The following is a 17,124-nucleotide window of genomic DNA, read 5'->3' on the forward strand; positions in this document are numbered from 1 at the left end:
AGGAGACACGGAGCATACCCACACAGTCTTCCTGCCAATCAGGAGCAGCGAGGGACAGGATTTCCCCAAGTGACAGTTTTTTATTTTTCCCATAGGAGAGGACCAGCAGACATTCCCTAGTAAACTTCCTGCCCCAATGCCCCCTCCCCCACAAGAATCAAGCATGCTCTTATGTATGTAGGACAGCTCCAGTTCAAGAGGACAGCATCTTTCAGACCCACCTCCACCCCCTGACCTAAATGGCCCAGGCTAGCTTGACCTGGACAGATCTCAGGCCCTTTCTACACTCTCCTTTTAATCCATGTTCACCGTGGTGTCCTCCAAGCAATTTTGCACTAAAATTGAGTTCAGCCTTCTTTTTATGCCAGGTTCCCCCCCCCCCATTCTGCATTACATTATTTCCCTTTCAGTGGTCTGCCTGGTTTCAGCCTCCTGTTGCCCCGGGGATATTTGGATGCTGTTTTGCCATGGAAGTTCCTCAAGTCAAACATTGAGAAAATCCGGAGTGGCAGGGAAATGCAGAAAGGACCTCAGAAGCTAAGCAGGGTTAGTAATTTGGATGGAAGACCACCAAGGAGGTCCAGGATTGCCACGTAAAGGCAGGCCATGGCAAACCACCTCTAAATGTCTTGTGCTTTGAAAACCCTGTGGGGTCAGTCCTAAGGACATAGGAAGAGCATTTGGTGGAACAGACCAGTGGTCCATCACGTCCAGCATCCTGTCTCACACAGTGGCCACCCAGTTCCTCTGGAGGTCCAACAACAGGGCATAGAGGCCAAAGCCTTCCTCCAATGTTGCTTCTGTAGCATTGGGATTCAGAGCTTCACTCACCATGGCTAGTAGTCACCAATAGACCTCTCCTCCAATGAATTTGTCTAATCCCCTTTTAAAGCCATCTATGCCTGTGGGCATCACTACATCCTCCAGCAGCAAAGTCCACCTTTTAATCACTCACTGTATAAAGATTTCTTTTTGTCCGTCCTGAATTTACTGCCCATCAGCTTAATTGGATGCCCTCAAGCTCTAATATTTTGGAACCTGATGGTACTTTCCACCTCGTCAGGGTCAGCGTACCCCCAGGTGGGGCAGCTGCCAGGCCCAAGGCTTCTGGTGGGGCCGACTTCTGCCAAACCCCCCCCCCTGCCATTTCCCCGCCTGCTCACTTGTGAGTGCTTCACCACCGGTGCATCCAGCTCCCCACACTGCCCAATGCCACGAAGGAAAAGGCTGTAGGCAGTGCAGATGACTGTGACGTGGGCGAACTGGTGAGCAAGGCAGAGTAGAGGTCCATGGGTGAGTGGGCAGGAAGGGGGCTCTGGGAACTCTCTGTTCAGAGCCCCCCCAAAAAATCTGTAACTGGCCCTGCATCTCCAGACCAGCCAATGGCTCATCATCTCAATAGCTCTGTGGTTCTTATTTTGCAGTTGGCATGCCCTGTCCCTTCCAATTTAAGGGACACCCCCCCCCCAATGATCCTCAAGGTCTTAGAGTTTGCCCGCTGTCCTGGATTTAGAATGTGATGAAATGTTGGGGGAAAGCTTTCACTGCGAGAGTTTCTCATTGCTTATATTATCTGCATGCCTTTTGCTTTCTGTTTATGTCATGAGTCAGTTGCCAAGCTGCAGTACTGGATGGAGAAAAGAATTCCTCTTTTCCCATACACTTCAGTGGCTCCCTGAATCTAGAAACTCTTTAAATGTACATACAAACTCATGAAACCAGTGTTGCGCCATGCATCGATTGCCATCTTCTCGGAAAAGAGGTTTCTGCTTCTCCGTGCACAACCTATAGAACTAATCAGGGGTCATTTCGTAGAAAAAGAGGTGCAGGAGCTCATTAGCATAACTCATTAGCATAACTTATTTGCATATGCCACACCCCCTGACATCATCGGAAGTGTGTCAGAAGGCAACACCCACCGCTCAGGCTCCACTGGACTGTTTCGGATTGCTAGCTATTGGGGGGGGCATGCAGATCTGTCCTCGCAGAGGAGGGAGAGCTTGTACCTGAATAAAACTTGGTCTTAAAGGTGCCACTGGACTGTTTTGGACCGGGGACCAGGGGGGGCTCTGCAACTTACCTGGCTGCTTCTTGCTCTGACTGAGGGCTGCTGGGAGCAGGGGGTGGGGCTTGTTGCATGTGCCTGCCCCCTGGGCTCTTTACTGCTGGAGCTCCACTCCTGTGCGCTCCTGCAGGAAATGATCCCTGGAGCTAATATGTAATTCTTGGATGCAGTTGGATATGATGGAGGGTGTGTGTGGAGGTGGAATAGCCCCACTCCTTGTGAAAAGTCATTACAAGAGGATTTGCCAAAGAAATGTTTCCAGGCTTCTTTGTGTGTGTAAAGTGCTGTCAAGTTGCAGTCAACTTTTGGCAACCGCAGCAGAGGTGGTTTGCTATTGCCTTTCTCTGCAGTCCCTTGGAGGTCTCCCATCCAAGTACTAACCAGGGTGGACCCTGCTTAGCTTCTGAGATCTGATAAGTATCATGTCACCTTTCCTCCCCAGGCGTCTTTATCTGCCACAAAACATAAACTTGAAAATCTGTATTTGTCTAGTGGAGTAGCCTGAGTTTCTAAATGTTCCTTGCTGTAAAAGATGGTTTAGTATGTCCGGTCCTGTCTGAAGGACCTAGCTAAATTATGAAAATGCATCCTGGTCCCAAATATTGTAGCTCAGTGGTAGAGTGTTTGCTTGGCATACAGAAGGTCCCAGGTTCAATCCCCGCCATCTCCAGTCAGCGACAACCAGGCAGAAGGTGATGTGAAAGACCTCTGTGTGAGACCCTGAAGAGCCCCTGCCTATATGAGTAGACAGTACTGACCTTGCCAGGGGTCTGATTCAGTATAAGGTAGCTTCTTGGGTGCTCATGTACTCACGATATAAATAACGAGTGGTTCATACATGCATTTGTATCACAGTGACAATAATAGCTGGGGTGACTTGTACATGTGAATAGGGTATTGCAGAGAACCTTGATTAGCTCCCAATCAAGGGCTGGTCCACACATGCATGCACTCTCTCTCTACTTGGTGACAAGCTGTGGAATGTAAGAACTACTTCACTGTGGCTTTCAGATTAGAGGCATCATAAATGGTCGCAACTCTCTTGCAGTGGGTTCTGAGGCTGGCAAAGTGGCCATGAAGTACGGCCTGCTCAATAATGTAGTGGTTAAGAGCAGCGGACTCTAGTCTGGAGAACAGGGTTTGATTCCCCACTCCTCCACATGCAGCCAGCTGGGTGACCTTGGGTCAGCCACAGCTCTCTCAGAGCTGTTCTCTCAAGAGCAGTTCTCTCAGCGTTCTCTCAGGCCCACCTACCTCACAGGGTGTCTGTCATAGGGAGAGGAAGGGAAGGAGATTGTAGGCTGCTCTGAGGCTCTGAGTGAAGGGTGGGATATAAATCCAGCTCTCCTTCCTCTTCCTCCCCCCCCCCCATATGTACCTGTGCACCAACTATGGTCATCAGCAGGGGTATTTTGGGGCAGGAACGCACAGGAACGGAGTTCCGGCTGGCTTCAGAGTTGCCCATGCCCACTACAGCCAAAACCTCTGCGTGCGTGGCTACAGAGGGAAGGCCTGGAGACCACCCCCTCCCCCAGCAACTCTGAGGCAGGGGGGGCCTGGAAGGATCTTCCCCGACCTGTCCAAGGACCAGCTTGTCCAGGCTCCCCGCAGCCAGGGGCACCCGGGCAGGCCAAGGGAAGGCATGGGGTGTGGGCTAATATGATAATGAGTTTCTGCTGTTGGGTGTGGCCTATTATGCTAATGAGTTCCTGCTGGGCTTTTTTTATTAAAAAAAGCCCTGGTCATCAGGCAGGGTGGCCCACTTGTCACTGACCAGAGCCTGGTCCTTTTCCATCGTGGCTCCAGCTCTGTGGAGTGGACTCCATGAAGAGGTGAAGGGTGCTCCCTCCTGAGAGATCTTCAGGAGGTGCTGCAAGGCCTGTCTGCCTGCCAGGGCTTTTGAGGAAGTTTCAATTGGCAATTGATTTTTTGGGGGGGGGGCTGGGATGGGATCTGTGGCTCGGTATTTTATCTTTGGTTAGTGGAGGGTGTCTTAACTATTATTGTAAGCCGCCTTGGACCAAGAGGAAAAGTAGGATATAAGTGTTTTAATAAATAAATAAATACTTGGATGTTCTGAAAATGAAAAATAAAATATAAATCTGTTCAGTATTGACTGATGGGAGAGACTGGTGGTTTTTGTGTTGGAGGAGGGGGAAGGTAGAGTGAGGTCACATCCTGAAAAGTAGAGGAAACTTCGAAGTGGGTCCCACTTCAAGAAGTTTGAGAACTACTGAACTAACCCCTGAAAAAGCATGGTGTGCGTACAGATAGGAAGGTTCTGGGGGTAGTATATCTGTGATTGCTCACCACGGGATGCTGTATTCATCATGCATTAAATATGCGTGCATAAACTAGCCTTTAATGTATAGTAATTGATTGTACAGAAATTGTCATATATGTACATGCGTGAATCGACCCCCAAATGTAGAAAAATCTAATGATATACACGGATGTGTGAACCATCTGAGGCTTTTTGCTGGATGAGCCAAAAGGTAGCTAAGAACATAAGAAGAGCCCTGCTGGGTCAGACCAGTAGGCTATCTAGTCCAGCATCCTGTCTCACACAGAGGCCAACCAGTTCCTTTGGATGGCGGAGAACAGGACATAGAGGCCGAGGCAGCCCCCTGACCTTGCTTCCTGGCTCTGGGATTCAGAGGATTAGTGCCTCTGAATGTGGAGGTTCCCCTCAGCCATCATAGTTAGTAGCCATTGATCGACATATCCTCCTTGAATCTATCTAATCCCCATTAAAAGCTGTTTATTCCTATGGCTGTCACTACATCCTCTGGCAGCAAATTCCACATTTTAATCACTGTCCGTGTAAAATAGCTCTTTCCTCTCTTGCAACAGTCCTTCCTTCCCAGCCCCAAATTATGTCTGTTCTTCTCTTATACCTTCTAAAATTGGTCAGCCCTCCAATGCACCTGTCCTTGTCCGTTCCAGATGCTTCGTTTCCACCCTTCCTTGGTCCCAGCCATGACTTGAGTGCCCCAGAATTATTTCACACACCATAATCTATACTTGTGAATTGCAATCATTTTTAGTTCTCCTCTCTACTATTTTAAGGCCCATTTTCTGTTGCCCTGGTTTCTCTAAAAATTAGGGACATCCATTGATTAAGAAAGTTTAGTTGATTAATCCTTTGTCATTGGATCAAGGGCATTTGAATAAATGCATGTATCACCAAAAAAAATCTGTATCATCTTTCCTTGTAGTTCAGGTGCAGGCATTCACACGCATGTGAATTAGAGATAAGCTGTGTCCCTGCCCTGCCTGGAGATGCAGCTGCTGGAGACCTGGGGATGCGGGGTGAGGCTGAAGCCCTGAACAACATCAGGTAGAGAGCCAACATGGTGTAATGGCTAGAGTGTCACTCTAGGATCTGGGGAACCCAGGTTCGAATCCCCACTCTGTCATGGAAGTTTTCTGGGTAGCCTTGGGCCAGTCACACACTCTCAGCCCAGCCTACCTCCCGGGGTTGTTGTGAGGATAAAATGGAGGAGAGGGGAATGATGTAAGCCGCTTTGGTCCCCATTGGAGAGAAAGGCGAGGTGCAGATAAAGTAAATGAAATATAAAATTTAAAAAACTGGAGCAATCCACATGAATAAAACTGGAAAAATGGATCACACTTGCCCTGACCTGGATAGCTCAGCCAAGCCCGATCGCGTCAGATCTCGGGAACTAAGCAGGGTTGACTCTGGCAAGTACTTGGATGGGAGACCTCCTTGGAATACCAACAGTTGGGAGGCGGGGGCAGGCTTTATTCAGCCACCTCTGAATATCCCCCAGGCCCCCAGTAGGGGTCAGTCACCAGAGGTCGCCATGACTTACAGGTGCACACACACTCACACGTGTATGCACACACACGCACTCACATATGGGAAGAAAAAAAAAATACCCCCCAAAACCCAAAAAGGAGAAAAAAGCAAAAACCGGGAGGGTCACTTACTGGCAAATAGAAACTGCCCTTGATAAATATGGGCAGCTGGAGCGTACGAAGATGAATTGAGATCATTTTTATACAGTACTTAATACTGAAGGCGGAAATAAACTATCGCAAGAACGGGGAATAAGAAAAGGCACAACATTGCCAGCAGCTGTTTTTCAGGCCAGGTGGGAATTTAGCTTTGCAAGGCAGGGGAGGGCTGGAGGAAACCTCTGTTTTTATTTTAAAATATTCTTGCCCTGCCTTTCTCTTTCAGAGAAGTATGCAAGTTGCCTTAATGTTGGCATCCCGCAACAGTGCCCTAGTTATCACTTCTAGCACGTGGCGTTGTGATAGCACACTGCGTCAGGCAACGGAGGTGGTTTTGCTGCATAGTTACTTTTTCAGCACTGCTGTTTGAGTTTCCCCAAGATCGCTGGTTCAGAGCAGAGGACTTCCCAATGCTGTGTAGCTCTTCTGCTGCTGATTGTGTGCCGTGTTCTAAATTTTTCACTCCTGATTTTATAGCTCGGCTCCTCAACCTGAATTTGTTTTATTTATTTAATACCCCACTTTCCTCCGCGGTGGGGACCCAAAGGAGCTTACAACACTCTTCTTCCTCTTAGCCCCACAACAAAAACTGGGGTTGCCATCAGCGTGCTCCCAGTGGGCATTTGCCTGCTAACCCACTCACATGCTGATTCTGATCATCATGGTGGGAGAAAGTTGAGGGGGAATCGCATCCAAACTCAGAAATGGCAGGTAATGCTCTAGGAATCCCTTCAAATCTCTGTGGCCTTTACCATAGAGATTTGGTGTTACTTCCAGGTTCCAATGCAGTGTCTTCTCCTTTTTTTCCCACCGTGATGATCAGCAGCACTGGAAAACCTACCCTCACCGAGAGAATGAGTGAATGACTGGGCCGAGGTCATCGGGACTCTCTAGGGGGTTGGACCTAGGTTTCTAAGATACTAGTCTGGCACACTAACCACAACACCATGAATTTTGCAGAACTTAGTGTGCTAGCTCAAAAGTTTAATTCTTTGGAAGACCTTTACAGTTTTGTGAATGAGGCATAAGCTTTGCTAAACCTCAAATGTTAGGTATTTGAGTTTGTGGTGTATGCATTTTACCTTTATTTATACTTTACGTTTCTCCCCAGTTGGGACTGAAAGCAGCTTAGAACATCATTCTCTCCTCTTCCATTTGTCCCATAACAGCCACAGTCCTGTGAGGTTGGCCAGGCTGAAGGATTGTGACAGGCCTAAGGTTACCCAGCGAGTTTCCAAGGTAGAGGAGGGGACTCGAACCTGGGACTCCCAGGGTCCTAGTCCACCATTCTATCCGCTACACCACTCTGCCTCTTGGATGCCACCCTCACAGTTTACATCTTAAAATGTGGCAGTGTGCCACATATCATGGTTTTAGTGTTTAGCAAACTCTTTGGGAATTTTATCCAAAAAGAAGTCAAGGATTAGTTTGCAAGGAGACCAGGCAACATGTGTCTTTCATCACGAGATGAGTAACAAGTCTCTTTGGATTTTGTAAGCATCGTCAAGTTTGAGCACATGCTGCATTCTTTTGTTGTGGCATATTTCATGTACTGTAACTTACACTCTGTCTTTTTGTCAAAGGCTGGCAGTAGAGTGTTGACCCTCCGGAACAGACCATATATGCTGCAGTACTTGGATGCTTCAAGGTGAGTTTAGTCCTTTGCATCAAACGTCTTGCTACTAATTAACGGATGCAAGCGAAATGGATATGTGAGTGTGGTTCTCTGGCAGAGTCACCCAAGCAATAGCTTGGTGCAGGCGGCACAGAGAGGAGGGTGCTGGCATACCTCAGGGGCTGCCCCGCTTCTGGCTATCATGGACAAAGGAGGCATCACCTCTGAGACCTGTGCCACCCCAGTCAGGTCAGTGCCGAGGTTGGACTCGAATCTGTTCAGTGGCAGCACAGAAGGAGTGAACAGATGGGGCCATGGGAGGGGAAGGCCACTGTTCTGCCATAGAGCATCTGCTTGACTCACAGAAGATCTCAGGTTCAATCCTTGGAATCTCCAGGTGAAAGGACCAGGTAGTAAATGATGTGAAAGAACTATACCAGAGGCCTCGGACAGACAATATTGACCTTGATAGACCAAGGGTCTGATCTAATATAAGGCAGCTTCATGTGTGTTCATTCATGTGTAGGTGTACCTTATTTGGGGCAATGAAACACCTTGAACATGCGCTGAAGATATGGGAGCTCTTTCAATGAGACTGATGTAGGCGGCCGATTGAATTTGAGAATTTCATAGCAGGATGCTTTTGGGACCAGGTTGGGACTCTGAGAGGCTGTACTCCATTCTCAGCCTGGAAGCACTTTTTTCTGTATGGCCAAACACACAATCCACAATGGCTCGCTTAGACTAAGTCCTTGATGGAAACCCAGTCCAAACCCCAGAAACCACATACATGCTGTTTTGAGGTCTTTATGAAACCACTGGGAGAGCTCTCCAGAGATTTGGAGTCTGCGGTCATCACAGTTTGGATGACACTCAGTTCTGTCTATCTTTTCAGTCCCATTCCAGTGAATAAACTGAAACTTAATTCAGATAAAGCAGAAGTCCTGTGGATTGGGTGTAAACCCAGTATGGATGGCCTGTTCTGAATAGGGTTATATTACTACTAAAACTGTAACTTTGCAATCTGGGAGCGTTCCTCAATTTGTCTGTGTCCTTGGATGTGCAGAAGTGGCAGGGAGTGTTTTTTACCAGTTTGGTTCAGCAACTTGAAAAGACTGATCGGGCCCCAGTTATATTAACAATGATAGCATCCAGGATTGACTGCTGTAATGGGTTTTGTGTGGGTGTGCCTGAAGATGGGCTGGAAACTTGACCAGGTTCAGTATGGGGCAGCCAAAATGTAATCTAGGGCTAGCTGCAGTGAGTTTTTTAAGCCAAGCCTCATAGACCTTCTACACTGGCTTCCATTGTGTTTCCCAGTCCAATCTGGAGTGCTGTTTTTGACTTTCAGATAGGTTGGGTCCAAATTTCTTGAAGAACTTAGGCTATCTAAGGGTGCTCTGCTATTAGAACTTCTATTACACAAGTGTGTTCAGTGGGGACCCATATGAAAGCAGCAACCCCTAAACTATGGAACTCTCTGCCCCGTGGGAATTATTATGCAGCCTCACTATGGGCCTTCCGACAAGTTTTAAAAACACATCTGCGCTGGGAGGCCTTATCATATTTTAGTCTTTGTGCTTTAAGTATTTTAATGTTTTGTGGATTATGTTGTATTTTACCTAAAGAGACCCTGACAAAGTCTGTTTAGCTACCTAGGGAGGTGGTGAGCTCCCCCTCACTGGCAGTCTTCAAGCAGCGGCTGGACAAACACTTGTCGGGGATGCTCTAGGCTGATCCTGCACTGAGCAGGGGGTTGGACTAGATGGCCTGTATGGCCCCTTCCAGCTCTGTGATTCTATGAAAGTCCTTCGAATGTATATATCTCCACCTCTGCTTGGCAGAGTGAGGCTCTTACCATCTTAGCATTCTTGTTGTCTTTTTTAAGACTGATTCAAATTGATAAATCTAACTGTGGTTCTGAGGTGGCCTCTACATTTCCATGGGCACAAAACTTTGAAAGCATTGAAAGCAGGCCTTCTGAAATGTTGGGATTCCTGAGCAAGCTTTCATTTTGTACACATTTCCTGGATGATTTTTTTTTGGGGGGGGGGATTGCTCCTTGCCTGGATTCAGTTTTGAAACCCTATGAGGGATGAAGGCCAACTTTTTCTCAAGCAAACAAAACAAGAAGACACCCATGAGTTAGAACATTTGCTTGGTACATCATTTTCCAGTGAATTGTGGGGAGGCTTTAGGGACAAAAGGGGCTGAGTTGAATAAAACACAAAGCCTGTACACTAAATGATAATCTAATAGGATTTGGGATTCTGAGGAAATAAGGGTGGTGGTGGTGGTTTCACTTTGATAATTACCATTTTCTAGATGCATGAGATTTCGAAAGAGAAGGGGGAGGGATAGGCTGTAGAAGACTGCAGGAACCAGAGAGAACGACGGCTGGGTCAGCTAAGATTATCTTCATCCGCTTCCTTTGTTCATTCTAGTCCCTGAGGCCTTTAGCAAAGCCATCTTCTGTTAGGTCAAATTGAGTGGTTCAGTTTTTTCCAGAGGCCTAGTGTCTTATACACCCACCCACCCCGGCATGAGCACTAATTACCGAAGATTCCCCAAACCAGGAAGAGAACAGCGGGGTCGTGTTTTCAGGGATGGATATACTGTTCCACATGTTGGCAACCTCCAGGTGGGCCCTGGATAGAGATGTGAAGGCCTGGGGAAAAAACTGAAAAATTTGGGGAAAAAACGGGGTTTTTTTCTGAAGCCTTTTTTGTTTTTTTCTGAAAAATTGGAAAAAATGAAAAAAGGAGAGGAAAAAAATTGATTATGGAATGTTTTATTTTAACATGATGAATAAAATATTTTAAGACAAGGTGTTCAAATATTTTCCAAATCATTTCACACACACACACACACACACACACACACACACACACACACACATGCAAAGAAGTTCCTGCTACAAAAAAAGCTCTGGGTTTTGACAACAAACAAGGTAAACAGAATAAGAAGCAAAAGGTTGGTGTGGCTGGATGACCACCCTTCTGGTAACGTGGGGGTATGGCCTAATAAGCTAATGAGTGGTGCAGTCAGGGTGTGGCCTAATATGCTAATGGTTTTGCTGTTGGGTGTGGCCTATTATGCTAATGAGTTCCTGCTGGGCTTTTTCTACAAAAAGAGCCATATATATATATATGGTATCAGATTGATCTAATTTCTGTGCACTGAGGACAAGCAAGTCCTAAATTACAAACTGAACTCTCCAATGCAAGAACAAGATGCATTTCTTCCTTTAGGAGGTGCTGTTGTCAGAAGAAAATAAAAAGGTTTCAGTTTTGTTTTTGCATGTGGGTGGGTATTCTGTTTGTAATAATTGTTCTGATATACTATATTTTTATTATGCTAGTTGTGATAATTTCATGCCAAGTAAAAATGTCCATAGTCATATTTTATGTTCCTAAAGTAACAGAATGACTTTCAATCTAGAAAAGACCAAAAAAATGCTAATGTAGCATTTTTTTCAATTTTTCTGAAAATGTCTGTTATTTTCTGGGGGAAAACTGGAAAAAAACCAAGGGTTTTTCCGAGCTTCAAAATTTCCGGAAATTTTACATCGCTAGCCCTGGAGGTCACCTGGTATTTCAGTTGATCTCCAGATAACAGAGACCAGTTTCCCTGGATAAAATAGCAGCTTTTGAGGGTGGACATTATACCCTTATATTTTGAGGTTGAGCATTATACCCTGCTAAGCGCCACCCCCTCTTCAGGCTCCACCTCCAAAATCTCCAGGAGTTCCCCAACTCAGAATTGGCAACCTTAGTCCTGACTCATATTTTTATTCCACTCTTCCTCCTTTATCCTCACACCAGCCTTGTGAGCTAGAGTAGGCTGAGAGAAAGTGTCCAGACTAGACCGAGGTAATCTATTGAGTTCCATGGCTGAGGCGGAATTTGAACCTGGGTCTCACCTATAGTCATCCATTACCTACATTCAGTACATTGCTGTAGTTGTGACTGAACTTACATGCTATTGTTTTTAGTGCAGTTTAGTCAAAACGAATCAGTACCTTATGAGTGTCTTCACTCTTTAGCACGCAGGACAAAAACCTGAATGTACATTTTGAAATGTGAATAAAAATATTTTAGAGGAGTCCAGTGCCACCGCGCAGGTGAAGTTCTGTCCGATTTGCGTAATGCAAACCCCAAAAAGGGGGAAGTGGCCTGGAGTTTGAGGTCTTTTGTGGCAGTGAAGGCCTGATTAGAGTTGTCGTAGGCTGTGAACAACACCCAAAGAAACACATTCACTATCTGGCAGTACCTCCTTGACTGGAATGACTTATTCATTCTTTTAAATGGTTCTGGCTCCTCTGACATGAGAAGATGAGAGAACCAAGCTCCTCCCTCTTATAGGGTTTCATAAATTGTATTGTCAACCTCCAGGTGGGGTCTGAGGGTCTCTTGGAATTACAACTGATTTCCAGACTACAGGGAATCAGTAGTCCTGGAGAAATGGCTCTGTTAGGGCCCTCCCCAGGCTCCACCCCCATATCTCCAGGAATTTTCCATCCCAGAGTAGGCAGCCCTATAATAAGCCAACCTGGAGTGGTGCCTTAGCTCAGTGGTACAGCACCTGCTTGTATTTTTCTGCATACCAGGAGAGTTCCCTGTGTTTGAACACCTACCTTGTCTGTGGGTGGCTAGGTTTTCCTGCTTTCCTGATTGGCATAACCCTCCCCCCCCCATTTTATTATTAGATAAAGTGTGGGCCTACGATATTTGCAGGGGAGTCCCATCTCCCTGCCCCCCTCCCACATTCTTGCTGCATCTGGCATGGCTCCTAAGCTCCTCTACAGCCACCAATGACCATGCAGTAGGTAGGTGCATTCTCTGTGCTTGTACAGATATTTTATTGGGGGGAGGGGGGAATTTAAACCGTAGTTTATTTTTAAAAAATATTTCAGATTTTTCTGCAAATCTGGGCAGTCCCCCCAATGCTCCCTCTAAGCTGTGGAGTCTTGTGAGCAAAAAAATCTACTTTGTGAGATCCTGGCATGAAAGTTGTGAGCAAGTGATTTGGCTACTGCATAAATCAGTTTGCACTGGAGCCGTCCTTCCTGAGCTAAGACAAAAATGTGTGAGCTGGAGGCTGAAAAACTGTGAGCTAGCTCACACTAACTCGGCTTAGAGGGAAGACTGCCCAAGGTTGCAGGAAAACTTGTTTAGTGTCAGTGTGGCCCTGATCTGTGGATTTAGATATCCGCAGATGGGGTCCACACTTCACTATTAGGAACGATATTCGCAGTATGAAACCACTGTCTCTGTATTGCTTCACTCGAAATCGGGCCAACAATGAGTAACATCTGATTTAGGAGGACAGTAATGTAAAAAGTGCTATCTGCACACATACTGGCCTTGGAGGTTGAGAGCAGCACAGTTCCCCAGCTCCAAGCCGCCCCCACCACCTCCTGCCAAACACTGGCTTCCCTATTGCTGAGCTAGGCACAGCTCCAGACTTTCAGACCCGGTCGTAGCTTCTGAAAATGGCTCTAGGCCTGGAGAGCCTCCCAGCCACCAGTGCCATGGTGGCCAAGCCCAGGGAGCCACAGGGGTGTCAGACAGTGTTCCCTCTAAGCTGAGTTAGTGTGAGCTAGCTCACGGGTTTTTAGCCTCCGGCTCACACATTTTTGTCTTAGCTCAGGAAGGATGGCTCCAGAGCAGACTTAATTTATGCAGTAGCCAAATCGCTTGCTCACGACTTTAATGCCAGTAGCTCACAAGGTAGAATTTTTGCTCACAAGACTCCACAGCTTAGAGGGAACATTGACCAGCACAGCCAACAGCTTTAAAGGGAAAGGTAAGTGTGTTGTCTGCGCCTTTTATTTGGGGGAGGGATTTAAACTGCCCCCGAGTGTTTGGTTTTTTTTAACTTTTCAGATTTTTCTGCAAACCTAGGGTAGGTTGGCAGAAAAACCTGTTTGGGGTAAGTGTGGCCATATCAGTGAATACCTAAATCCGCAGATAAGGGGCACAGTTGGAAATTAGATATATAGATAATGCTAGCCTTCACAGTCAGAGTCTTAAAAAGCAATCTAAAGCAGATCTGCTCAGAATTCTACTCAGGTCTGTTCAGTGAGGCTTACTTCTAGGAAAGTGTTCTTAAGACTGTACTGCCAATTGTGGTAACATAAGAGTGCTTTCAGACAAGGGATTTCCCCCCTGTGAGCTCTGCAATGGCATGCCCTTGCATGACTGTACTATCTCAGCAGTTACATAATTGAAATCGTTCTAGACTGCCTTCTCTGTGCTCCTGTTTGTCCAGTGTACCACGGCAGTCCCGTAAAGCAAAATTCCATTCTTGCTTCATGTGTTTGACCAGAGAATACTATTTGCGCGAGCACTCAAAGACTTGTTCATTAAATAGAATATTTTGGCCTCTTAGGTTTACAGAGCTGAGTAACGCTTAACGCTCCATCTCTGGTTTGGAGCTCACAAAGTGAGCTCTGCCATCCATCCTTCCTAATCCGTGTAATCCTGCTGTAATAGCCGGCTGTTACATTGCCCTGATTCCCCGACAGTTTATCCAGCATGAGGCATTTGCTAGCTTAAGCAAGGCGGTCTTCTGAGCAAGGATGGAACCAAAGATACAGGGCTGGCATCTGCTGGGGGCCAGGGATTTTGGCAGGGCCCACTGATACCGACCCCCCCACACCTGTGTACCTCCTTTGACACCTGCTTGTATCACCTTCCTTCATCCACTGACTTGCAAAAATTCTGCCTCCTGTGCTCCTGGACACCTGGGCAGCACAGCACTGCCAGAGAAGCGTATGCATGTGGTGCAAGCGGTGCCTCTCATGGCCACAGGAGTGCCCCTCCCAGCCACACACACTGCCCCATGCCATTGAGGAAAGGGCATGCAGGTGGCTGTGAGCAGTATTCCCTCTAAGCTGAGTTAGTGTGAGCTAGCTCACAGTTTTTTAGCCTCCCTTAGCTCAGGGAGGGTGGCTCCAGAGCAAACCAATTTATGCAGTAGCCAAATCGCTCGCTCATCACTTTAATGCCAGTAGCTCACAAAGAATTTTTGCTCACAAGACTCCACAGCTTAGAGGGAACATTGGCTGCGAGCATGGGAAGAAGAGGGGTTGTGAGTAGGCAGGGGAAGGATGCACAGGCCAATGTGCATGGGGACAGAGAGGGAGGTGGTTGTGGGGGTCTGGAGTCGGTAGAGGGGGAGGCCCATGAGCACTTTCTGCCAAGAGCCCCTCAAACCTGAAAGTGGTCCTGATACCTGTCACCGTTGTAGGCCTTTTCTGCTCTCTTCAGCAGTGAGTGGAACCTCAGAACATCAGTCCTGTTTGGCTTCTGTCCTCCTTGCTCGTACCTTTCAGCGCTGCAGTGTAAAGCACATAATGGTTCTTGGCTTGCTACCTGCAAACAGAGAAGCCGGAGCAGTTTCTTAGACAGACACTGATAGACAGAGAGCGTCCTTCTATCCATATCCCTGCGTCACATGGAAGATAGCTTCCCTATGCTTGTGCTAATGCAATATGGACCCTGGTGACTGGTTTGAATGTTCCACCAAACAAAACAGACCTCATTGTTCATAGAAAGCTAGTATGACAGGGAGAAGGAGCATGCCAGTTTTCTAAGTGCAGGGAGCGTTGCAGTGTGCAGTTCACATCTGCATTCTGAAATACATCCCCTCCATCACAATGAGTGTATCCACAAATTGTTGGACATTATGCTGCCATTTCGCTACAGTTGTGTGAACCATCTAGTTGCAAATGACTGCTATAGTGCTATGATAGCACAATATCCACCAATGTCTGGATATGTTCAACAGGTTGGATCCAGTGGAGGAGTTCACAGAAACTCTTAGGGAAAGGAGTTTGTAAGCTGCTCTGAGACTCCGAGTGAAGAGCAGGGTATAAATCCAATCTCCTCCTCCTCTTCCTCCTCCTCTTCTTCCCTCCTCCCCTTTCTCACAACAACAATCCTGTGAGGTGGGCCAGGTTGAGAGTTAGTGACGGGCCCAGAGTCACCCACCAAGCTTCCATGGTACAGGTGGGGATTTGATCCTGAGTCACCCAGAGTCCTAGAACACCACTCTTTCAACTGCATCTCTCTCTTGTTATAACCCTCCACACCTCCTCCAGTCATCCTCTTGGGGCCTCTTGCAGGTGCCTCGTCCCAGGATGGTTCGGTTGGCTGTTACCAGGGGAAGGGCCTTCCCAGTTATGGCCCCTACTCTGTGGAATGCACTTTCTGATGACACCTTGTGGGACTTGCTTAGTTTATATGGGACTCGTTGTTCAGGTTGGCCTTTGGAGATTAACCAGATGTTCTAGGCTGGTTCAGTAGTGGTTATGGTGTTGAGTCCTATAAATATTTTATATGCATTATCTGATTTTGTCGGTTTATAACTTATTAATTACGATGGTGTTTGTGTGTTGTGTCTAGATAGCCTTTACCTGTCTGGAAGTCTCCGGAGCAATAAGGGGAAGGGGTTGGAGTGAGTTAGCCCTACACCTCCCCCAGTATCTGATAGTTGGCCCTCTGGGAAGGATACTTCCAGTCTAGACTCCTTCCTCCCTGACCAGCTATTTCCCCCGACTGCCAGATTCCTGTAACCTTAATATCTTGTTGCCCACTTGGGGGCTCAGGACCCCCTATCTCCCATCAGAAGAGAGATCCAAAACCAGGGAAGGTCTAATTTCATGGCACAAACCCTCTCAGGAAGCGGTGGTCCCTGAAGCAACCATTCCACTAGAGTCACCTCCTCTGCTGGGAAGATCCCCCTGCCCCCTTCCTCTGATTGTCCCTTTCCCACAACCTGTGGGGCTCCAGAGAGCTCCCTCCCCCCTGCTACCCTGCCAAGTCCCATGGGCACAGAAGACATCGGAGCCCTGCTCAAGGGAGTACCCCCCCCAGCAGAACAGAATGAGGCCCCCTTCATTCCTTCACTTATTTTATTTTTGTTTTGTTTATATCCTGATTTTCAGACCCTTCTCTCCCCAAAACGGCTCACATCAGTAAAGAGAGACAGGCCCTGCCTGCAGGATTTTTTTTTTTAAAAAAAGGGCAAAGACACACAAGGAAAGGTGAGTGGAAAGAAAGAATGGTTGGAACTGTGGCTGAACAGAGTTCGAATTTATCTCTAACTGGGTCTAGGCTCAGTTGGGCAGCCATTTTGGTCTGCAGTATGAGAACGAGATGCGAATCCAGTAGCACCTGAGAAATGAACAAGATTCCCAGGGTATAATCTTTTGAGAGTCAAAACTTTGGCAGCTTTGACTTTTGAAAGCTTATGCCCTGGAAATCTTGTATGTCTTTAAAGTGCTGATGGGCTCGGATCTCGCTCTGGGGCTAGGCTGGGCATCCCTTGCTAGTATTCTTGCTTGGATGGAAGACCATGCGGCTTCCTCCCAAACCCCATGTGACAGACTGCACTTAAAACCAGGTTTACAAGTGCAGCGAAATCAGAGATACAAGGGGGGACCCGCGATACTCGC

At 47.1% G+C, this 17,124-nt stretch overlaps 1 protein-coding gene across 1 annotated transcript in view; it reads left to right on the plus strand.

Annotated features, from left to right (window-relative positions):
- TMEM150C (transmembrane protein 150C) overlaps positions 1 to 17,124 on the plus strand; it is a 53,470-nt gene that overhangs the window by 2,314 nt on the left and 34,032 nt on the right. Inside the window, exon 2 of the mRNA XM_015415344.1 lies at positions 7,630 to 7,694. Within this exon, the coding sequence (XP_015270830.1) occupies positions 7,685 to 7,694 (10 nt within the window). The 5' untranslated portion in view covers positions 7,630 to 7,684. The remainder of the gene's footprint in view (positions 1 to 7,629; positions 7,695 to 17,124) is intronic.

The sequence above is a fragment of the Gekko japonicus genome, unplaced genomic scaffold, assembly GCF_001447785.1.
Source record: "Gekko japonicus isolate JY-2015 unplaced genomic scaffold, Gekko_japonicus_V1.1 scaffold1995, whole genome shotgun sequence".
NCBI classification, from domain to species: Eukaryota; Metazoa; Chordata; class Lepidosauria; order Squamata; family Gekkonidae; genus Gekko; species Gekko japonicus.